Source organism: Stegodyphus dumicola, chromosome 8 (genome assembly GCF_044657685.1).
Source record: "Stegodyphus dumicola isolate Sdum_Otavi_A_Nest chromosome 8, ASM4465768v1".
Lineage (NCBI taxonomy): Eukaryota > Metazoa > Arthropoda > Arachnida > Araneae > Eresidae > Stegodyphus > Stegodyphus dumicola.
The window spans coordinates 57,410,159-57,435,981 of NC_140775.1; the positions used below are offsets into that span (position 1 = coordinate 57,410,159).

General features: G+C 31.4%; 1 protein-coding gene across 1 annotated transcript in view; it reads right to left on the minus strand.

The window, feature by feature from the left end:
- Window positions 1-25,823, minus strand: part of l(2)41Ab (lethal (2) 41Ab) — a 76,854-nt gene that overhangs the window by 22,276 nt on the left and 28,755 nt on the right. The window contains exons 8-13 of the mRNA XM_085821880.1: window positions 19,510-19,613; window positions 19,186-19,429; window positions 15,575-15,757; window positions 14,566-14,811; window positions 11,577-11,790; window positions 8,362-8,531 (exon numbers count right to left, since the gene is read on the minus strand). Coding sequence (XP_085678006.1) covers window positions 8,362-8,531; window positions 11,577-11,790; window positions 14,566-14,811; window positions 15,575-15,757; window positions 19,186-19,429; window positions 19,510-19,613 — 1,161 coding nt within the window. The remainder of the gene's footprint in view (window positions 1-8,361; window positions 8,532-11,576; window positions 11,791-14,565; window positions 14,812-15,574; window positions 15,758-19,185; window positions 19,430-19,509; window positions 19,614-25,823) is intronic.

Below are 25,823 nucleotides of genomic sequence, written 5' to 3' on the forward strand. Positions count from 1 at the left end.
GTGCGAAATTAGAAACGGAACTTTTCAGTATATATCAGCAAAGAATCGAAAATCTCTCAAACTTTATTTTAAGAAAAATTCACGTCTTCAAACTCTTGTATGGAAACCGTCCGGATCCTGAGATAATTCAAGTGATTTTGCCGAGGTTACTGCCCCAAGTGTAAGACTTTATTGAATTAAGAAATCCGACTACACTGGAAAAGTTATTTGAGCTAGCAATCCAGTTTGAAAGTAGAAGAACGGCGGACATTGAAAGAAGACGCCAATATCAACAGCGAAACCAATTTGGTGCGCCAAGACTACAGCAAACTCAAGCACACGGCTACGGAAGCAAAGCGAATCAGTGGGCAAGGAAACCCGAGCATTCAAAAACAGCCGGCGAACGTCGACAGTTCAATAGCAATCCAGGAAAAAAGTCTCAAGGCCAGTGGAAAAAGAAGGAAAGCATGGAAAGAAAAAAAGATTTAAACTAAAACGGATTTCTGCTGACGGGAGGGTGCGGAAATCCGAAGGCCAAGAAAACCCCTCTTCCTTCAAGTTAAATACAGTAATGGTGAAAAATTTGACTCTTCCGAAGATTGAAGTATTGGTTAACATCCCAGCCACCGCATTCCTAGATACAGGCGCGCAGTGTTCCTGTGTGGCAGAAGATTTTTTTAGGAAGTATTTTCGTAAATATCGCATATATAATTCGGATAATACGACAGTGTTAGCTGCGCAAGGAGAAAGATGCAAGTGCATAGGTAAATTACCGCTATACGTTCGTATCAAGGACGAACAAGTAAAGGTGATGTTTTTTATAGTAAAGAATCTGCAAGCACATATTATCTTAGGAATAGATTTTCTTTCAGAGGCAGATGCAACGCTGGATTTTAATGAAGCGTCCCTTAAGCTGACGATGAAACCAGTTCGAGAAGAAAAAACGGAACCGCCAATGTTAAACCTTAACCACCTAAGGAAGAGCAACAAAGAATCCGACAAGTGGTAAGTGAATTTGCTTCGTTATTTAGTGATATTCCAGGATTTACTCAAGTTACTAACCATAGTATCGACACCGCAGATTCAATGCCAGTTCGCCACAAAGCATACCGGTATGATAAGAATAAAGAAAAAATTATAGAATGGCACATTAGAGATGTGTTACGGAAAAAGATCATAACGCCCATCTCAAGTAGTTATGCTAGCCCGGTGGTTTTATGTAAGAAAAACAATGACTATCCATTAACACATCCAAAAAAGTGGCGTTTCGCGATTGACTATCCTAAATTAAACTCCATAACTAAATATCCGGTATATCCGTTACCTATTATTGAAGAAATTCTATGGAACATAACGTCTACCAAATATATGACGACTTTAGACTTAACGACTGGTTATTTTCAAATAGGGGTTAGACCGGAGGGCGTGCTTAAGACTGCTTTTATAACCACATCTGGTACTTATGCATTTCTGCGTATGCCGTTTGGCCTTTCAGGGGCACCGGCAACATTTCAGCGATGTATGGACATTGTGCTAAGGCCTGTTCTTGGAAAGGCCACATTTATCTATTTAGACGATATCATTATTACTAGTGATAATCTCGACCAACATGTACAGGATTTAAGACAGGTGTTTTCTTTATTAAATGAGGCCGGTCTAAAAGTTAATGTCGAAAAGTGCAAATTTGCAGCCCCTGAATTAAAATATTTAGGTTACAAAATATCTCAGAAAGGAATCGAGACAGACGAATCAAAAATAATCGCTGTACAAAAGTATCCGACTCCAAACACGGCGAAGAAGCTCTCTTCTTTTCTAGGACTTTGTTCATATTATAGGTCCTTTATAAAAGATTTTGCAGCTATTGCTGAACCATTGTTAAAATTAAAAAGGAAAAAGGCAAGATTCTCGTGGACGGCCGAAGCCAATAGTGCTTTCGAAAAATTAAAACAAGCATTAACGCAAGCCCCTGTGTTGAAATTTCCTGAAAAGGATGAGAATTTAGAAATTTCAGCGGATGCTTCGGATTATGCGGTAGGAGCGGTACTTTCGCAAAATCAGCAGCCCGTGGCATTTTTTAGCCGAACTTTAAATCAAACACAAAGAAACTATTCCGCAACCGAGAGAGAGACACTTGCAGTTCTGTTAGCAGTGCAAAAGTTCCGAGTCTATTTTGAAAACGCGCCAATAACAGTGTACTCTGATCATGCGGCGGTAACTAGATTGTACTCAGGGAAAAACTTATCCCCAAGGTTAATAAGATGGGCACTCAAGCTACAAGAATATAATCTGGTAATCAAGCATACCCCCGGAAAGGAAAATATTGTAGCAGATGCCCTATCCAGAATTAAAATAGATGAAGAAGGTAATACTGTAAAGGTGGCAATGCTCACAGCATGTACAATAAATTCCCGAGAAACTGTAATAACCGAACTGGGTAAGGATCCTGAGTTTGGAAGCATTTATGAGTATTTAAAGGATCCTGAAAATTTTAGCCACCAAGATATTGTGGCGATAAAAAATAGGGCGGCCCATTACGAACTAATAGATGGTCTATTATTTTATACAAAAACTACGAATTCCAACAACGAATTTCGACCTGTTATCTCAGCTAGTCTTAGATTAAATATCCTGCAGGAGCTCCATGACAGGCCTTTAGCTTCTCATGCTGGTATTCGAAAAACTATCCAACGCGTACGCGAGGCAGTCTATTTTCCTGAACTGCAAAAGTTAACAAGGGCGTATGTCCAGTCCTGCCCAACATGTCAAGCAGTTAATTATATTAATTTTCGCCCGGCCGGGTTTCTAAATAGTATTAAATCCGAATTTCCAAATGAAATAATTGGCATCGATTTATTGGGCCCTTTCCCAAAAAGTCAGTTAAATAAAAGTCGCTATCTCCTTGTTATGGTTGATCATTTTAGTAAGTGGACCGAAATTGTTGCCTTAAAACGAGCCTTCGCGAAATTAGTTACTGATTCTATTTTAAATAAATATATTTTAAAATACGGGGTGCCCCTAAAAGTTATATCGGATAATGGTCCTCAATTTGTAAGTAATGTATTTGAAGACATGTGCCAAAAACTGGGCATACGTCATTTAAAAATGGTCCCGTATCGGCCGCAATCAAATATAGCGGAACAGGTCAATAGAAATATAGTGAAAATTATCCGTAGTTATGTTAACAATTTTCATAAAAGCTGGGATAACTATGTCAATGAATTTGCTTTCGCCCTTAGGACCGCAAAACATGATACAACGGGCAAAACTCCTGCTGAGTTATTTTTAGGCAGAAAGATTATAACGCCGTTAGATAAATTATTTTATGTGCAACAAAGAGCCCCAGAATTTAAAATGGAAAAACTAATAGATATAGAAAAACTAATTAAAGAAGCAAAAAAGAATACTGAAGTAGCACAGAGAAAACAAAAGCTGTATTATGACTTGAAACGACGGGGAGTAACTTATAAAGTAGGGGATGAAGTGTTAAAAATTAAGCATTCACTTTCTTCAGCACCAGAAGATAAAACTGCCAAATTTTTTCCACGATTTGAAGGACCATATGTCATAGAAAAAATAACTCACGCTGTAGTAGTGTTAAAAGCCAGGAATGGTGAAACCTGCTCCGCAAACATTGATCAAATCAAACCCTACTATGATCGTAATAAAATGCAAACATTTACAGATCTTCTGCAGGATCCGGCACGGCAGACACAAGCTCCAGAGGTGGAACAACGACAAGTACAAGGGCAAGCCATTAAGAGGCAGGAGCAAGTGAAAAGAAAGTTTCCCCGCGGGAAAATTGAAGGTAACAAGAAAAAGAAGCCGTTCCACCGTCCAGAAAAGAGAGCTCACGAACACCCCCAGAATGAAGAAGGGAGAAGGACGACGTATGCAAAGAGAGCCAGGAGAAATGACGGCAACTATAACCTGGCTCTAAAACGGAAGATCTACTCTTCCGACAGGACTCTCCGCAGCAAATGTCGCCGAACTGCGGAAGCGCCACCAGCGGCGGAGGAAAAGTTACAAGGAAAATTTGAACGGCCAGCAACGAGGTCCAAGCAGGAACGTGAAAGAAGTTTCCCGGTTCCGCCAAGACCAGCTGCCATCAAACGGCCAAGACCACAGGCAGAGGCGAAAAAGAAGGTATTCAAGGGTGACCGTACTGGAGAAAAAAGAAAGCTTCTAGAGGAAGGCCCTGAAGGGCGAGCCCGCACACGAAGGAGGATAAATCAAACGAGAATCTACGCTACCTTCCAGGACTGAGCTCAGAAAAGAATGTCCGAATATCACAAAGATAAGTAAAATTTTATGTTACTTTGCAAACTTAAGTTAATCTTTCATTCTTACTGCAAGTGGCAGATTTCAAGAAGATTTACCTCATGCGAGGTCTACCTTTATCGCCAAAAGGGCGAGAAATGAGTTGTTACCGATTTTGGTATTATGTTTTTCAATTACTCGCATGTAAAACTAAAGTTGATGTATAATAGGAATATGTAAATACTTAAATATTGTAAAAGTTATTGTATAAATTTTATTTAAAACATTCTGGCAAGAAAGAAGTTTTAGTCTGAAAGACTTTTTGAAATGCAGTATTTCAATGTAGAAAGAATTGGCACTTGCTTTGAAAAGAATAGAAGTTAACAATGTACTACTAATGTATGTTTTCAAATGCGTAAAATTAACGGCATGTTAATATGTTCTTATATACAATGTGAACTGTTATTTTAAATGCTAAGAAATACCGTGATATGGTAAAAGTGAAAGTAATGTTAAAAAAAATTTTTTTAATTCGTGTGACTGTAAAAAGACCAAATCATGGTGAATATGTGTTAAAGGTTGAATGAATGTAGTTAGGCTCTCTGACGCTACACTTCAGAGTTAGCCACTTTCAGAATAGTACCTCAGGGTTTAGAGTTGAAGTTAAGGTGTGTTACGAGGTCTTGGTATGTTGAATTTTAACACGTTAGTGTTTTGATTGTAGGAGGAAGTGTTGAACACGTATACATAAACACATTCGTGTTTGGTGTTCTTTTACAACACATGTCAGAGAGCACGGGGAGAGATAATTAAAATAGTCATGAATGAAATAAGAATGTTAAGAGAAATATAAATATGCATGTTACTTGCCATTTCATTGCGTAACATTTCATTAAACTAGTTTTCCTTCCATATCTCTGGAAGGAACCAGATTTGAATAAAAGCTCCTGTTTAGATGCAGTACAGATGAAAAATTGCGTGTCCTTGGAGCTGCTATTGTAAAAACAAATTTTTTTTTTCTTTTTTTTTAAATTTCTAGTTTCTAGTGAGAAATCTTTGTAAAAGATTGGTCTCGCGTTAGATTCTAGAGCTAAAAGTTTTCAACAAGGTCGTTTTAGACCTCAGTTTCAAATTAATTAACTCTGGCGGGAAGTATGTAAGGATCTTAAGTTTTACTAACGTTTATTTTATTTTAAATCTTTACTATCACTTCTTATTTTCTACTTCCGGCCAGAATTAAAAGCATTAACTTATTTATGCAAAATTTGTCTGGTGAACGCCAAGTACTTAAGTTGTGGCTTTTTGCCAAGCGAGAGAGAGGAAGGAGTTAGTCGAAGCAGGCCGCTTACCTTAGAAGTTTTACTCAGTTGCTGGTTGCCTTCCAGGCCAGAGGTTTAATCCTCTTGATAACTTTAAACGTATTGTAGTGTTCACAGTTCTCTGTACTACATACGGCTTCTTGTTAATATAAGGCCAATCTTCCACGTTTATTATTTCAAAGTTAAGAGTTTAGTTTTATTTTTATATTTTTACGTTTAGACCAGAAGTAGTGGGTCTTTGTATTCCGAAGTATGGAAATTATTGTAAAGAGAGAAAAATAAAGGGTTTTGTATACCCTTCTTGTGTATCCTGTCTACTTCCCACAGTTATTGAACATAGCTTTAGTAAGCTCTCTGTTCCGAGTCAGGTCCTTACATGTTCCCAAAGAAAGTAAGACGGAACACTGAACCTGATAACTTTACTATTATTTTAATAGTTTAGGGACGTTAAGAATAGTGTAAAAACATACAATCACATAAAGCATTTGGAATGTAACATAAAAAGTTGCAAGTAAAGGAAAGTATATGCTCTGATAACTAGTTCATTTGTGTTAGAATGCTCTTTGTAACAGCACAGCAGTTTATTTACTGGTGGGCAGAGAAACTGACCTTGATTAAGTGATGGAAGAAACCACTCAGCTTTAGAAAATATAGCTGTTGACTAGAACAACTTTATGAGGGAGATATATATTCTCTGCCTCTCATCTGACAACCAAATAAGTGAATAGGCAGTCTTCAAATGGACATAAAATGTGTTCATGTGAAGGAAAAATAAAGCTGGCAGAGTTCTACAATACTTGGTTATTGGTGATGCTGAAAAATTGATAAAACCTTTCCACTCTGGCTCCAAATAGAAAAGTAACTATAATCATGGCAAAAGTAGTCAACCAGATATAAGACAGACTGGCTATTTATTCAGGCTCTTGGCAAGCATATGACACAAAATAACCAGGACTTGTCTTCTCTATTATTAAATAATAAAGAATCTGAATGTATGTACATTCGGACGCACCACAGCCACCAAAATTTTGAATACATGTAGTCAACTCCATCCAAATATATGTATTATAAAGTCTAAATTTAGAAAAAAGGTTTTCATTTAAATCAAACGTTTTTTGTTAATTTAATGAATTTTTAATTAAAAAACTTGTAAGATATTTGTTTTTTAAATTTAATCAACAAACTCAGAGATTTAAATCAAATGTGTAGCTACTGCCCAAAATAAAACATACATATCTTCCCTGTGTTACTGTTTGACAAAGTATATGATGTTTAACTTTTCTTTCAAATTTAATCCATCTCTTACTGATTAACAGACTAAGCAATTTAAAAGCAATAAACTCAGTTCTTCACCACTGTTATAACTAATTACTAACTAGACTCAAGAAATTACATTAGGTGGACTCATTAAAACCATTACATATTTTTCTTTTTTATAATACTAAATTTTTTTGAGTGGTTAACTGCACTAGCAGCTACTTTATTACATACGTATCAGCATGATCTAGTAAGTAAGCATGTTAGGGAATAAAAAAAAAAAAAAAAAAAAAAAGAAAGAAAGAAAGAAACAGTGGAAAATTTAAAAATGGAAAGGAACTAATTTTTTCACCTATAGCAGATAAAATGAAAATAAATTAAAAAAAAGTTCACTAAAATGTTAACTTATCCAACATATACATTACTCACTGCATAACAAAAACCCAAGACAGAGAAGGAAAATTCGTAAAAATAACTTAAACATTATTATTTTATCATTATTAATTTCAAATAATACAATACCACCTTTTTCTATTTCAAGATATGTTTTTAACGCAAAAATACTGTTTTTGAACTGATATAAATTTTTACAGTTTTGCAGACCTACAACTAGAATTACAAACTTGGATACACAATGTGTCGAAATCAGCATCATATGCGCCTGCAAGTCAGGGAATATGCATAAGTTACATCGGACAGAAATTACTTAATCAATTTTTACTATTAACAATTCACTGACATCTAGAAAATTAATTTATGTAAAATAGATTAATATCTCTTAAAAAATATTGCAGTTCCCAATAATCGAAAGGAGAAAAGTAAGTTAACTAGTCTTTCAAATGAACAATAAATAAACAAAAATATTATAAAACATAACTAAAATAAGAATAGAAAGTTCTATAATAGATTTCTATAGTAACTATAAAACAAAACTTTAAATGTAGCATAATTCTAATAATCTGAAACTGCTTGTAATCCATGTTAATTTTTGGATGTAAAGATCTAGACCTTGATTTTTAGAACTAGATTTTGATTTTTAGAAAATTCAAAATAATATATTTAGCATTAATTTTTTTTATATAAATAATGTAAACTTTTTTAGAAAAATGCACACACACACGCACACCAAAAAACCCACTTCATGCTTTTTTCCTTCTACTGTATTTCTCTCATTTTTATTCATATTATTTTCAGTGCTTATAAATGCACTGAAAATAATATGAGATGTATTTAATTAGGTTTATTGAATATAAACATGTAATAATTTTATATTCAATAAACCTGATTAAATAATTCTTCAGGTAAGTTTTGGTTAATTATTTTATGTGCAATTATAATCCAAATTTAATGCAAAAAATTAGAAAGAGAAAATTTTAAACAAAAATAGGGAAAATATGACCTATAATCCATATAGTTCTCTAATCTACACAGCCTTTACACATAAAATATATGGATTATTGGTATTCTATTTCGAATCTCATTTTTAAAAAACAACAAATTTATAGAGACTACATTTTAAGATATTATTTGATATTTCCCTAATATTCACCTTTAAAACATTGATGAAATCACTTTTACTCAGTTCAGATGTCTGTTGCAAATGTTCTTGGAGTTCTGTTCTCTCACTTAATAGCCTGTTGATACGAATAATGTCATTTTCGAGGCATTGCATTCTATTCTCTGTGTCCTTTATTTCTTTCTCTTCTTTTGTTATATCAGCTTATTCAAAAATTTAAAACTTTTCATTAAACAAATAAGAACCAGTAAATTCTATTATGGCATTGCAATAGAACAGATGCTTATTCAAAAAATATTTTACAATATTTCATTATAAAAATGATACAATTTTGAATTTTAAATAAATTTTTGGTAAAACTGCTAGAATAAAATTTTTTTTAGGTAAATGATATTTAAGCAAACAAGGAATAATAATACCAACATTGCTTAACTGAGTACATCTGATTCTGGAAATTAATTAATATGATACTATAAAGGATCTAAAGCTAAAGGATTACTCAGCAATAATTGTTTGGCACATCACTCTTTTCTATTTCAGTATTAGCATTTGTTACATGTACATTAGCACTATATCAAATTATTAATTTTCTGCAACAATACACAGAAATCAGTATATTTTCAATAACACTTTACAGCTGCTCAGATGTGTAAAAATAAAACCATATGCATTAAGTATTTGCTTAAAAATATATGTGTGAATATAATAGAAATATGATATAAATAAAATGGAAACTGAGAAGCTAGGTGATTACTTTGAACATTAATTTTGCTTATTAATTGAAAAGTAAAATATATTGAAGAATGTGAAATAAATCAATTAACATGTAAAATAACTCGTGAAAAAGAATGTAAATTGCATATAATACTTAATTCCCCAAATGAAGAAAATTTGTTGCAGAATAAAATAAAAATTGGTTATGCTCAAACTGCTAAAAAAAAAAAAAAAAAAAAAAAAAAAAAAAAAAAAAAAATGATAACACACAAGTTCAGCAATATTTTTATGAGAGTTAAATAGGGTACAAACAATAAAATTTTAATGCTTTTATAATTATTTTTAATAAATGTTAAATAAGAACATCATATCCACACTAACAAACTATTTACTACAGAAAAGGAGAAAAATTTATCAATAAATGTGATTAAAAATTACAGTTTGAATTTTGAAGAAATTTACATTTTCAGTTCTTTCTGAAAGGAAAATGTTGTATACATTAAATATTGCTAGCACTAAGACAAAATCATAAATATTTGTCTGTGTCTGTTTTTTAGAAAAACTGAATTATGACCTCTAATAATTCTTAACATGTATTTAAAAAAAATTGTCTGTCTTACAATTATTAAGCTAATGTTAACATAAAATAACTTTGAATGATTATTGTATAACCTGTTGAGAATGGATTAATGTATGTCCATAAATATGGGCAACTTTATTGGCTACATCAGCTAGGTGTTCATGGTGGATGATCATCGCATCTGCAATGACCGAGTAATAGAGAACAATGTGGATCAAACTTTGCATGAAATTTGAATATTTATCTACAGAAATTATTTAGATGATTGAAGAATAATGCGATGAAAACAACATAAATAATTGCACAGTATAAATGATTCAGAGATGGGTGGGAATTTGTTGAACGTAATCCACATTCTGAAAGACCAGAAATGTACAGAATACTGGAAAATGTTGAATGTGTACAGGCAGCAATCAACAAGGATTGGCAGTTGACAGTTTGAGAACTAGAAGATAGTTGAAAATTCCAAAAATTAGAGTGTTTGAAATTTTTATTGAACTTCTTGGCATGAAACATGTTGTGGCAAAATTTCTTTCAGGGTTACCGTAGAAGGAACATTATGTTGCCCTTGCAACCAATGAACCAAATTACTTCTATTGAAGGTTGAGAGATGAAATATGATAAAGGTTGGTCACACCTCTGGAATGATGATCAGCAGCTTCATCACAACAATGCAGACACTAATTTTAACTTATCTCATGCTGATTTTTTTGGTGAAATATTATATATATAGGTGATTTAGTTACCCTACAATTCAGATTTACAGCCCTAATACAATGGATTTTGCATCTAACAAAATTGAGTGCAGTATAAATAAAGGCACAGTATAAATGATTTAGAGATGGAGTTGCCAATGAAAGTCAAAAAACATTGAGCCTATGAATATATTTATTGAACAAAGTAACTTCAAACACGTTCGATAATTGATTTAAAAAACTGCATTATTGTTATAAAATGCATTTGAATGTGATTGATCAAATGGATATAGCAAAGAATAGTGAAGATATTATGAACAGTGAAATGAAATTTCAGATCTATTAATTTTTACATCACATATGTATCACCATTTATTTACTGATTCTTGAGGCATAATATGATGGTAATGAAGCAAAGAACCTATGTATGTTTAGAATCAACTGCACTATGCTAATAATTAAAAAAAATAATTTAAGTTACAAAATACATGTGATTTTTAGCTGAATATGACTCTTTCCAAAGTTTCAAAATTACATAAAATGATCACGTTTAACATGCAAATATATAAGTGGACAAAATAACATTGCTTGAATTGAATAGCAATTTTTTTTACACATTAGCCACAAGTTAAACATTTACCTCCTGCTCACATTGCTGTAGGACTACTTCTATTCCATGTAAAATTTTTTAAGCCTCCACCCTTCATTTTGATGCTAAATTTGAATGAGTTTTTCAGATACAAGCTTACTTACATAGCCTGGCATATAAAGTATGCAAATCCCATAAAATTCTGCTCTTGAAGAAATTTTATGTTAAAATCTCTGTTTTGAAAAATGGAAAATACTTTAGCATTTTACAGAAATCTGTTTCTGAACCTAAATTTTGATTCAGCATCTAATGCAAAAGGATGACTATTTTAGATTTTGATAGAAACCTGGAATAGCAAAAAATTTTGGCCCTAGGAGCACTTTGTACAGCTTATCACAAAGCGGAACACATTACTTTTTAATTACCTGAGATATATGTTTTAAATTGCTAACACTAATGATAAAAAATACAGCTTTAATAAACAATGCAAGACAAATAAATTTTTATCACATGGAAATTCCCATTTAATTAAAGTGTGCAATAAAAAATACATAGCATACATTTGAAAATTAAATAAACACTTAATGTATACTCTAAAAGGTTTTTTTTTTTTTTTTTTTTTTTTTTTTTTTTTGATAGAAATGATTTTAAGATAGAAATATCAATTTACCTTCCAACTGTATCTTTTTTCCTTCCATTAAAGCAATCTTCCTGTTATATAAATCATTCTCTTCTGATCGAACAGCACTCTGCTTGCTTAAAGAAAATAATTCTCGTTGGAAACGTAAATATTCTTGTTCCATATTTCTCTTACCTTGCTCAGCTACAATAATTTCTTTCTTCAGATTAGCTATTTCTCTTTCAAAAGGTGCCAGTTCCTGACCCTAATGAGATAAAATGTTATAACTTAGGGCACTTTCTAATAATATGCACCTTTGGCTTTAGCATAGAAGTAGAATTACTGTGTTTTGGGGACATGTTTGTATATACATGTGACAATAGCCAATCTACGTTATTACTACGTAATCAATACCACACGTTTCACTATACCAGGATTTGTACACTTACTTTCCTTTTATTGATCAATGCCTATCGATTATAAAAACATAAATATATAAAGCAAAAATGTTAAAAATTTTTGTTTAGTTTTTCTTATAAAATGTCTTCTTTCTCAATAAAAAAAAAGTTCTTTTCATTATTATTTATATATGAACAGATGATTACCTATAAATCACAAAAATATCCAATAATAATAATAAGTTTTTTGCCAATAAGCTGGACAAATTATGGAATTGTAAATAATCAGAAAGTACCTAATTTAGTTTATCATCAATATCTCAAACTCTGAAAACTCTTCAGTAACCAATTTAATTACTTTTTTCCTTGTTACTATAAATTACTGAAATTTGCATCTTTTTTAAAGAACTAATCAAAAAACAAAACCATAAGCTTGAATTTTAATAACAAACAACACTGCATTTCTTTCAGTTTATTAGCTTCTTAAGATAAACAACTCAACATCCAAACTAAAGTTAACTCAAGTGCATTAAGTTCTATTAAATTTATAACATAATTTCTTGTATTCTGTAAAATTAATCTGTTTTTGCATTTATCAGATAATGTTTATTTATTTATTTTTTCTAATTGAAAATTTTAAATTCCTTGTGTGCCACATAGTACACAAGGCTTGCAGAAATAATAATAAAAATAAAATAAAATAAAATAAACTTACAAATTTACAGATTATTACAGATTCACAGATAATGTTTATTTGATATCACATTTAGTTAATCGGATGCTTGTTATAAGAAATTTGAGGCATGCTCTAAACTAGTAACAAGTGAGAAGAAACATATAATATTCTTTAATAACAAATTAAAAATAAACAGAAACATTTTTCAAAGATTTTATAGAAATGTAATTTTGACTTTTAAGATACAACTGTAGCAAAGAATTCTAGTCACACTAATAACAAGCAAATGGACAGGATTAAAAAGGGGGGAAAAACCCCTTATATTCTAGAGAGGAAAAACAAGAATTTGATGACTGTAGTAGACGTAAGTTTTATGAATACACTAGGAAGTGAAATAAATATTTGAAAGTTACATGTTTTACTTTGCATATTATTTCAGGGATTAAAAATATACATGAAAACTAACAAAAGTAAGTTAGATTAACTTAAAATTTCATTAAATATAATTACAAAATTTCATTTTATAATTGTCTACAAAATTTTCATCCAAACACAGAAAACTGCAATATAATATTCTGTATGATGATTCACAATAGTAAAACTAAAACTTAATAAGGATATTTATTAAATGTAAAGGTAATTAAAAATATAGGAAAGAGTAGACTACAAAAGAGTTAATTACTGTTGTATCTCTAATTAAACAGAAGTTTTACAAGAATATTTTATTTGAATGCAAACTGAGTCTAAAAGCAGCATAAAAATTAAAATTAATGATTAGTAATTTAATATCTACAACTAAATTAGAAATTTGATAATTTTTTATGTATTGGTTTTAACAGTCACGGTATGTTCCCATTCTCATTCTCTAATTAATTTTCTTTCCAACTGAGAAAACTGTACAAAAGTAAAAATTATACTTCACAATAATTATCATTAAGTACTTTTTTACTGAATGCTTTTAATACTCAAATTAATCTAAAATTTATCTGATAAAAATGTTCAATTAACTAATACAGCAGAACACACTGATAATGAATAGTAAACATAAGATAGAATTAAAAGTGTTGGAAGTATATCTGGCCTATTTGAAGAAACTATCAGATACACTTTCAACACATATTTTAGGAAATTACAACCTAGATATAGAAAGGTATAATCAAGAAATCCAATAAACAAATACAATATTGATCTATAAAATAAAATATTTAAGTTTTAGCTTATAATAACTTTCCAACCTTTTTTGGCTCATTGACCTTTCCAGAATTTTTTGTTCAGTATCTCCTTTGAATTTATTCCATACCTTCCTATTATTGCAAAAATACTATATTTAATGTTTTTGAGAAGTGCTCTGTAGGCAATAAGCAAATATGCTCTGAAATTTTTAGGATTTATTAAACTTGTAAGAAATTATTAATTAAAACTCATCACACAGTATGAAAACAATATCTTAATGATTGAAGACCTTTAAAAAATTGTATACTAGAAACCTAAAAAAACACAAAATTTCTGCCATAATATATGAAGTGGCATACTACTATATGTGTAAACTGGATATGACTGTATGTACAAATCCTGTAGTTATGTTTTTAGAACTTTAGACCAATAGTTTGCATATTTTTTTAAACTGATATTCATAACACATAAAAAAAAGTATGTGCATTTCTTTGGAATTCAAAAAATGAAGCTACATATCACATGGACCAATATGTATGAAACATTGACTGACAAGATAGGTATAATTTTAGCTATGATGTATTACTGTAATGCTTGTATAAGCAAATGAATGTTTAAATGTCAAAAGTGTTTATGCAACCAGATTTTCCAAATGTGTTCTTAATGTTCATTTGCTTTTGAATACTCTTTATACTTTCCTTGTTCCAGTAAAGCCCCCTTAATTTTTTTCAGTGTGCTATAGTAATCACATTGGGAAACTGTGTTTAGATTAAGGTACAAATAAGGAACTCACCCCTGCTTCACTAATCATTTCATTCAACTGAAGTTCAAGAGCTTTGTACTCTCCACGTTTTATATCCATTTTTTCACGCTTTTTCAAAACATCTGCTTCTGTTTTACTCAACAGAGCTTCTTTTTCAGCTCGTTCTTTATTCTCTTCATCCATATTAGCTTGTAAGTTATTTATATAAGTACGCAAATCATCAACCTTTAGAAGCAGTTTTTCTCTTTCCCTTTCCTTTCTAGAGCCTTTGTCTTCCTAGTATTTCAATAGGTTAAAAAAATATACAAATATTTAAAGCTGCTATACTCAAAAAAGCAGTTATTCATTTTTTTTTAACTGTACATTAGAATGACATCAGTAAAACAACTTAATGAAATCAAAATTTATTTTATTCTTTGATTTTTTAGTTTTTATTTGTATGTTATAAAATGTTACTAAAACAATTGAGGATTGTCATTGTAAAGGTGCATAAATGATTAAACTTCTATAATATATTTTGTAAATAAAAGCAGTTACATTTTATAATCTTAAAAAGTATCTAAAAACCAAAATCATCACAATGTTCTAAAATGTTATTAACTAACTTTTGAGATTTATATACACATTAGCAGATGAAATTCTAAAAAAAAAAAATTAGTCAAATTCGGTATTTTAAGAACATTACATTTAATATTTAGGGGGGTGAACTTCAGAAAGCTAAAACAACAGTAACTATTCATCCACTCAAGAAAATATTAACTCAGCTTGATAAAGAGAAATAAAAGCAGATTTCCCTGAAGAATGGCTATTGAATACACTTCTTGAAATATGCCAATGATAATGAACACATGATTTTCAATTCTTTCATTATGAATGAAAATTATAATATTAATTAAATGTTCCAATTTGAAAGTGAAAGCTAAATAACAGATTTACATTTACATGAAATAGAAAACTTATTTGTCTAATTTGCAATACAAGAGCAGTACAAATTACAATCCTATAGGTTATTTTTATAAATTTAAAAAAGACTACTTACGTTCATACTAATAGAATTTCTTATATCTTGGATAAGTTTTTTTGTGTACTTTGAAGCTTTTGTAATAGTTATTTTTTCATGTAACATATCCATATGTTTTTTTTCAAGCTTTTTCTGATAACTGCAAGCCTTCTGGATTTTTTTATCCTTTGCATCTACTTCTTTTTCTTTAATAATTTTACTCTTAAATAGAAAAAATGCAGAAGTTTTTATTAGAAAGGTTCAGGTGTAACTAACATAAAAAATTGCAACAGTACTTAATTTGATGTTAAAAATACAGGCATTTCAGAATTTTAGAACGTTTTATAACTTCCTAAACATTTTAAAATGTATGAAGTGAAATAATTAAACATAAGTAACATAATATAAATAATAATAACTAAGTGCAAATAAACTAAATCATAATTCAAAAATTAATAAATAAAAACATACAACACTTTAATTTATGTTTTGAACGTACACTCAGCAGACTGCATAAGTCTGAATATCATAAAATCATCAAATGTTAAATAAGAACGAACATTTATATATAGTTATATAACATGGTCAATAGAAGTATTCCATTAATCTCCCTAACTTATGCTGACAAAATGGAAGAACTTCCTTGTTAAAAAATGACCTAGGTTATTATATTAAGAATGAGAAACTGAATAATTAAATGCATTTAATACAAAATATAATGAAATAATTAAGCACATTTTGAAAATTTAATTCATTTTACTTATTATTGTAAAGCAAATGAAAGAAGTATACAGGGAAAATATGCATCTAATTTATTAAAACAAGTAGCAGTGTTTTTAAAAAGAAATATCACACTTAAACTGTTTATGTTACAAAAGAAATTTATAACATACATCATTATTCAAAATGAATATCACTTCTGTGATATTCACCTTTCACTCCCCAAAAAGGATTAAGAGAGCTAAGATTTATAATTTAATACTAATAACATATTTTTAGCATTTTAAAACTTATATATGTATAAAAATTCTTCAGGCTAACCAGATACAACAAAATTATAAATTAAAGGCACTAGTATAAACATCACACCGGAAGAAAATTACAGATTGTTTTTTTGTGATGTGAAGTAAAAGTTAAAGGTAAATTTATCAATATTTTTTGTTATGCATTTTTAATTTTTTCATACTTGTATGGATAAAAGGATTATATTAATTTGAAGTCTGTATTTTAGATAGAGATGTGCAATTGGAAGGAAAGTTGTGAACCTGATTTTTATGTTAATTAACTTATAATGTAAAATTATTAATGCATGGCAAAACTGAATAATAAACATATTTTATAATTACAAAATTTGTAATTAACCTGTACTATGATTTTTTAAACTGAGCATTATTATTTATTTCCTTGGGAGATGTGACAATGCTAATTAATCTATTTTTTGTAACTTATCAACTAATTTCAACACTATTTTGTAAGATGATCCATTTTTCCCTTCATCGGATATGACATAGCAAGCAGTCTTTCAAAGTTCATTATAACACAGTCTGTTTGTTTATTTATTTATTTTTACACTGAACTTTCAATATCATTTATGCCACATTAATTTAAATATTTGCAATTATATGAAAAAATATGCATTTTAGATTCATAGCTTATACAAAAAATTTTCACATGATAAAATTTAGATAAAAATGTTTTCATAAATATTAAGAAATTTGAAACACTTCCCTTTTCTCTATTTTTATTACTTTTTAGGAAAGACAGCTTTTTTTTTTTTGTTTTCATTTGAAGCACTTACATAAGTCAATAATTTTTTAAAAATACTTCCAAATAATGCAAATATGTAAATCTTTTAAAAGCAATACCCTTTCAAAAAGAATGCAATATACACTGCTCAAAACAATTAGGGGATATTGTGAGTTCAGTATGAAATAACCATATAATAAAATACTTTTCAAATAAAAATGAAATAGAAGAGGTAAAAAAAGGAAATTATAAATTATAATGTTTACAAAGTTGCGAGCATGCAAATTTTGTCTACGACATTGAAAACTCTGCATTTTAGATAAGGGCTGAAAAGCTATCTGCAGCATTTCTTCTTTAGGAGGAGATTAAAAAAAATTGACATGTATGTTAAATATTTTGTAACACTGAATATGATGTCTCAGGAGGATGACTTAGCTGAATTGTTAGTCTGGATTGCTATCGGTATTTACAGGCAGGTCAAATGCAATCCCTTGTAGCGGAAGTGTTAGGATTTTCTTAAAGTGTCATTTCCAAACTATGGAATCAATGTTTACTAAAGATCAAGACAAAGTCATACACATGCAACAATACAAAATGAGGGTCAGTATTTAACACTAATGGCCAGAAGAATCCATACTATGAACACCACTTTCTTGCAACAGTACCTTCAGAGGGATACTGGTACAAGAGTTTCCACTCAAATTGTTTGAAACCGCCTCCACCAAGTGGGTTTGTATGCTCGCAGACCTATGGTTTGTGTTTTGTAAACACAGGACCACCATGCTCTCTGCAGAAGGTGGGAACATCTCAGATGGAGATGGGTGGAGCAACATGCTTTTCACAAACGAGTCCCACTTTATAATAGAAGAGAAACACACCAATGTGACAATCAAAATCACAATAACAACCTTGTATTTAGCATACATATATTAAAACACTCGATTTCGAGGGCAGCTAAAGGTCCCTCCTATCGATTTTGAGTCCCATTTTAGTGTACAACCTAGCAATACGTGGATCATCACCTGAAAAGAATCTGGTACACAGAATATTTCTGCATTTGTGCAAGAAAGTGCCCAAATTGTCGGAGGTGGAGTGATGGTCTGGGCTGGTATTTCTATCAATGGCCACATGGACATGTACATTATCAGGAATGGAACACTCAGCAATTTAGAAGTGAGATCCTCAGACCTGCTGTGGTCTTTTATGCTGCAGCAGTCAGGGATGATAACGTCAGGCCACATTGTGCTCAGCTACTGAACAGTTTCCTTTCAATGAAGGAATCCTTCGAATGGAATGGATAGGATGTTCCCCAGATGATAGAACATGTTTGGGAAATTCTAGAGAGAGTGGTTGCTAGTCGCTTTTAGACCCAAAAACAATTCAGCAATTTGAAAGCTCTCTTCTATGGGGGTAAGAGAGAATACCCCAGTTTTCCATCGATAACCTCATTGATTCCATGCCTCATAGGTGTGCGATGTTGCTTTCGGTCACAGGAAGACATATCCCTTATTGAAACTTGTTTGTATCCGAGAAATCCCATTTTTTGTTCGTTTCTATAATATGCAAAAATTGTGCATTTTTTGTTTACCAACAAATATTACCAATATAATTTATCTATTCCTTGCTTCTTTTTCTTTTCTCATATCTTACGACTGTGCAACTATATATCTTACAACAACTATACATCATATATCAGCCATCAAAACATTTCCTCATTCTCAGTTTAAATTCAAAATCATAATATCTCTTAACTGTTTTGAGCAGTGTACATAAATCTTCATACAATTCACAGAATATATATTATATAGGAATTTTATTTGTTAAGAAATCATTTTATTATTGTCCTTTTACTTCCAATAATCTTTGCCTGAAGTTTTCTCATTGATTATCAGTAGCTTACTCACATCATTTAAAAACTGTAATTCTCTTTCAGTTATTTCTACAATTCCAGCAACAACTGCAATATTTTCTTGCAAGTTATTTTCCCGTTCTTGAGAATCACTGAGGTTCTTCCTAATATGAGCAATATCTGATTCTCTAAACTGCAACTGAAGGGTCAATTGCTCATTTCGTTCAAGCTCTTTCCTGACAGATTTTTTATGTGCAGTGATATCCATATTAAGTGTTCTCATTTCTTCTTCAAATTCCCTTTAAAAACAGAAAAATGCTCTAATAAATATGATACAAATTGAATTTATAATATCAAAAAATAATATTTTAGATTATACCTAGCTGAGTCTTGTATTTCTGCTAATACAAGATCTTGTTTTTCTAATGAAGATAAACTTTGCTTCCATTGGTGCACTATTTGCTGCTTTTCAAAATTGATAGACTAAAAGAAAATTGGAAAATAAGTACGGAATATGATCAAATGCTATTATGCATGTTAAGTAAGAGAAGTACCTCAAATCTTTTCACCTATTTATAATATCAATTAATTAGTTGTTGAAAAACTTATAAGCTTAGTTACTTTTAAGGAAAATAAAAACATTTATATTACTAAAGAAAGTCAACAGAATAGTCAATCAGGCAATTCAATGGAATAAGGGTCCTGTCACAAGGAAAGGAGGATGGGATGAAAGCTTTAATGACTAGATATCCTAATTTCTCAACCACCGATGAATTTATACAACACAAATCCTTCAGATATGGGTATACAGTGGAACCTCGAGATACGAACACATCTATATACGAGAAATTCGAGATACGAGGAAAGTATGAGCGAAAATCTGTGTTTCAATATGAGCATTATGAAGTAACGAGCAATCAACCAGGCTGCTGGTATGCATGGTGCCCTTTCCCGATCAACTTGGAATCCTCTCGTCATATCACTTGATGTTCTTTTATCTACGTGTTTTTGCGCTTCTGAGTCAATAGTTTAATGTGAAAAGAATTATTTCACGATGCCTCTCAAGAAGATTGTTGCCTCAGATAGTGCTGCAAAGAAAAATAAGGAAGCAATGGCCACTGAAATTAAGAAATAAATCATAGGTAAACAAGTGCAGTCTAAGAGTGATGGAACTGGTCTTTAGACATTGACGATTTGCACTATTCTGAAGAAGCGGGAAGATATTAAGAAACTTGATGTAGCCAAAGGAGTTACCATTCAAAACTCCTAGAAGATGTTGAGAAGCTGTTGTTGGTGTGGATTAATGAGAAGCAGTTAAAAGGTGATTCGGTGTCGGAAGCTATCATAAAGGTAAACTATGGTTATATTATTTACCAGTGTTATTTATCAGAAAAAATTATTTTTCAGTTGATATTTTTGGGGGTGCGGAATGGATTAACTGGATTTCCATTATTTTCAATGGAGACATTTGTTTCTAGATATGAGAAATTTGCTATATGAGCTCAATGCTGGAACGAATTAAACTCGCATCTCGAGGTTCCACTGTATTTAAACAAATTCTTCACTGTTCTTTTTTGGCTGCCCAGTTATATGGCCTAGGTTTGAAACTCAGAGAAAGTATGGGTGTTTGAAACTCAGAGAAAGTAAGTATATAATATCTTTATGCCATACAGATTATTAAAATACATCAAGCCGAGACTTCCTTTGATAGGTCAGTAATAGAGAAAGAGAGGTATGGGACTCTTAAAGCAGTTCCCTCAGTGTTCTTGACCAAACTTAAGATGGAATGCGGCAAAAACCATACTATCAATCATTTCAGGTTTGAGTATTTCAAAAGTAAAAACATATAGTACATATAATTGAAATTTTTCTCCAAAGCACAGAATGAACCTGACAGTTACTAGAAATTCCAAGATCTACTTGAATTATTGAAGAAATTAAAGCTCCAGATTACAATTATCTTTCCTGTAATACACAGCATTCCTAATTTTCATTTAAAATTAATGGGAAAATAATTTTCAATGAATGAAATGTAACTTTAAGAGAGCTTGTTCTGTTATTTAAGTTGTCAGAAATTAACTTAATGAGTTCAAATATATTTATTTCTTTAGCAACTGTGCATCATTATTACAACACATGGTCTCCTTCCCATATGCATAATACACATCAATTGTTATTTTCTTGGTAACAAATGAATATGAAAGTATTTCCATTGAATGCTCCTTAAAAATATCAATCAATATTATTTATGCATCATACATGCTAAGCTTAAAAATTTAGTTAAAAAACAAATGCAGAAGTAAAAGATTTTATTTAAAACTGTCAGTATGTACTGTCACCTATAAAGTGCACAAGGCCTTGGCCAGCAATATATGTTATCTACCAATTCCTAGCCATGATAAAGTGATGTCTCGATTTGGAATCTCTTCCAAGATCAGAATGAAATTATGAAATGAAAATTCAAAACTGTGGCTTACATACAAAAGAAAAAAAATTACATAGGCAAGGTCTTTAGAAAATTATTAGCTGTACACATTATACATTGAATACATTTTAATTTACAAAGATCAGATAAAATATTTCTTTAAACTTGTTAGTAAATTTGTTTTTAATGAATCTCTAAAAAATCCTATTTAGCAAAAGAATTCCTATTCCAAGAAGCAGCTATGCAAGAGAATGCATGGATGGTAAATTAAAAAATCTTATATTTTGAATAACAGGAGTACTAAGGTGCATGAATGATGCATCTGCTATTAGATTCATTATACTTTATTGATCAGCTTCCAGGATATAATACTGCATACAGATTTTAATAAAGATCTGATTTTGCATCTTAATCAAAACAAAGTGCCTAATTTGATCAAAATCGTAAAAATAACCTTGTATTTAGCGTAAGTATATTGAAACAATCGATTTCGAGGGCAGCTAAAGGTCCCTCCTCATCAGGAGAAAGAAATACCTAGAAAGAAGAACGTGGTCCTTATCAGCACTGCACGTGGTTATAACCGGATTTTTAATCAGAGTTACATTGGACGCCTACTTTTACTGAGCCAGGCTATCTGATCAAACATGTAACACAAAGGACAAGAAAAATTAGCGAAGATAAAAATAGGGAGTGAGGGGCAACTGCACCTTCATGCGTAAAATCTGAACTTCGAATAATGGAAAGCAACCACTGAACGGATTTTTATACCCTCTGGTAGTACCAAACGTGAGGAGGTAACGCCATCTATCGACAAAAATAACTGAATTAAGATAGTAGAATTTTAAAGGCATTAGGAAGGACTGGATTGGACGTCAAATCATTAACTAACCCTGCTAAATCTTTGTGAATATGAAAACCCTCAAGAAAATCCAATTCACCTATGGAAGAAGCCTTTTGGATAATTTTTGCAGACCCAAAGTCAAAATTATGGTTAAATGTCCAACTATTATACGCTATTGAAGACTTGTTAATTTCGCCTTTTCTGATATAAGATTCATGTTTCTTGATACGAAACTTCAACGCTCTTTTTGTTTGGCCAATATATCTTAAACCACACTGACACGATATACTATAAATTCCCCAAGAATTCAAGACAGAAACGCAATCTTTTAGGATGGAAGGGTGAATTTTATTAATAGGGGAGAAACCGACTCGAAAATTGAATTTCTGGAGAATCCGTGCCATTTTATAGCTAACAGAAGTATAAAATGGAAGCACAACAAGGTCATTAATATTATTTCTAACAGTGGAATGTCTTCTTTGATGGGAATCTGAAAATTTTTTAACGGCTTTATCAATAATCACGGGAGAAAATCCACGGTCAATCGCAACTGCTCTCAAATAATTAAGTTCATTGATAAAAAAAAGATTCAGAGGAACAAACTTTAGGCGCACAGAATATATAATAGTAAAAAGAAGCTATTTCTTGCTTACCAGGGTGGCATGACTTGGCATGGGGTGGTAAACAAACTGCAAAGGGTTTACGGTACACAATAGTGCTAAAATCAGTTTTATTGCGGATTATAAGAATATCAAGGAAGGGGAGGGAATTATTGGATTCAATTTCAAGAGTGAATTGGATGGCTGGATCAATTGAATTCATAATAGATAGAATCTCGGATATGTCCTCTTTATAACCGTCAAAAAGTGCGAAAGTGTCGTCAACATACCGAATCCAAAGACGAAAAGATAGTTTATCAAATAATTTCATCTCAAAATAGTGCATATAAATGTCAGCAAGTACCGGACTGAGAGAATTACCCATAGCCAATCCTTCAACTTGACGAAAATATGCATTTTGGAAAATAAAGTGGGTTTAACTCAGAGAGACTTTAGTAAGCGAAACCAACTCATTAATTTCAGTATGTATGAATGAGATTTCTCCAAAATTTCGGAAACACAGAAGGATACAATCCGCCACCTAATTACTCATAACGTTAATTTTAACAACAAATCTTTGGGTTTGAATCTTAGCAAAAAGGAAAATGAGATCTTATGTGACATTCATTCTGATACTAATATCATTATCTCTAAAGCTGATAAGGGCGGACAGATCGTTGTTATGGACAAACACACATATACTACTGGAGTCTCTAAACTGATAAATGAAGGCCCATACTGCTCGATCCCTAAAGATCCTTCAACTTCGGACCTCACGAAAGTTAAAGTGCTATCACATCTTTCCATATTCTGCCAACTCAGTTGAAGAAATCCCTTATTCCACCTATTACTAATTGCGCTAGGCTTTATGCTCTTCCAAAAGTCCACAAAAACGGTATTCCTTTTCGACCAATTGTTTCCAACATAGGTACTGCTTCATATCCTTTGGCCAAATATTTAGTTTCCAGATTTTCTCCTACTTACTAATAATATTCACAATATTACTTGCTAACAATATTCACACTGTAAAAAATTCTGTTGAAGTCATTGATAAACTTAAAAATATTTCTTCACTTCGTTCCATTATGGTTTCATTCGATGTCAAATCACTGTTTACTAATTTTTCGGTCAAAGGAGCACTAAATTGTCTTGAAACTAGGCTTCGGGAATTTCACTTCACACATACTGAAATTAATGAGTTCGTTTCGTTTACTAAGGTCTCTTTAAGTCAAACCCACTTTGTTTTCCAAAATGCATATTTTCGTCAAGTTGAAGGATTGGCTATGGGTAATCCTCTCAGTCTGGTAATTGCTGACATTTATATGCACTATTTTGAGATGAAATTATTTGATTAACTATCTTTTCGTCTTTGGATTTAGTATGTTGACGACACTTTCGCACTTTTTTACGGTTATAAAGAGGACATATCCGAGATTCTATCTATTATGAATTCAATTGATCCAGCCATCCAATTCACTCTTGAAATTGAATCCAATAATTCCCTCCCCTTCCTTGATATTCTTATAATACGCAATGAAACTGATTTTAGCACTACTGTGTACCGTAAACCCTTTGCAGTTTGTTTACCACCCCATGCCAAGTCATGCCACCCTTGTAAGCAAAAAATGGCTTCTTTTTACTATTATGTATTTCGCACGCTTAAAGTTTGTTCCTCTGAATCTTTTTTTATCAATGAACTTAATTATTTGAGAGCAGTTGCGATTGACCGTGGATTTTCTCCCGTGATTATTGATAAAGCCGTTAAAAAATTTTCAGATTCCCATCAAAGAGGACATTCCACTGTTAGAAATAATATTAATGACCTTGTCGTGCTTCCATTTTATCCTTCTGTTAGCTATAAAATTGCACGGATTCTCCAGAAATTCAATTTTCAAATTGGTTTTTCACCTATTAATAAAATTCACCCTTTCATTCTAAAAGATTGCGTTTCTGTCTTGAATTCTTGGGGAATTTATAGTATATCGTGTCAGTGTGGTTTAAGATATATTGGCCAAACAAAAAGAGCGTTGAAGTTTCGTATCAAGAAACATGAATCTTATATCAGAAAAGGCGAAATTAACAAGTCTTCAATAGCGTATAATAGTTGGACATTTAACCATAATTTTGACTTTGGGTCTGCAAAAATTATCCAAAAGGCTTCTTCCATAGGTGAATTGGATTTTCTTGAGGGTTTTCATATTCACAAAGATTTAGCAGGGTTAGTTAATGATTTGACGTCCAATCCAGTCCTTCCTAATGCCTTTAAAATTCTACTATCTTAATTCAGTTATTTTTGTCGATAGATGGCGTTACCTCCTCACGTTTGGTACTACCAGAGGGTATAAAAATCCGTTCAGTGGTTGCTTTCCATTATTCAAAGTTCAGATTTTACACATGAAGGTGCAGTTGCCCCTCACTCCCTATTTTTATCTTCGCTAATTTTTCTTGTCCTTTGTGTTGCATGTTTGATCAGATAGCCTGGCTCAGTAAAAGTAGGCATCCAGTGTAACTCTGATTAAAAATCTGATTATAACCGCGTGCAGTGCTGATAAGGACCACATGTTTCTGAGACTCTTTCCCCCTTTATTTTTCTTCTTTCTAGGTATTTCTTTCTCCTGATGAGGTGGGACCTTTAGCTGCCCTCGAAATCAATTGAGTGTTTCAATATACTTACGCTAAATACAAGCTTATTTTTACGATTTTGATTGTCACATTAGTGTGTTTCTCTTCTTGCCTAATTTGAGTTAGAAGCATAAAATTGAAAGATAAGAAATAAAACAAAAGGCCTATACTTTTAGCTAAAAGATATTTTAAGCAATCTCTAATAT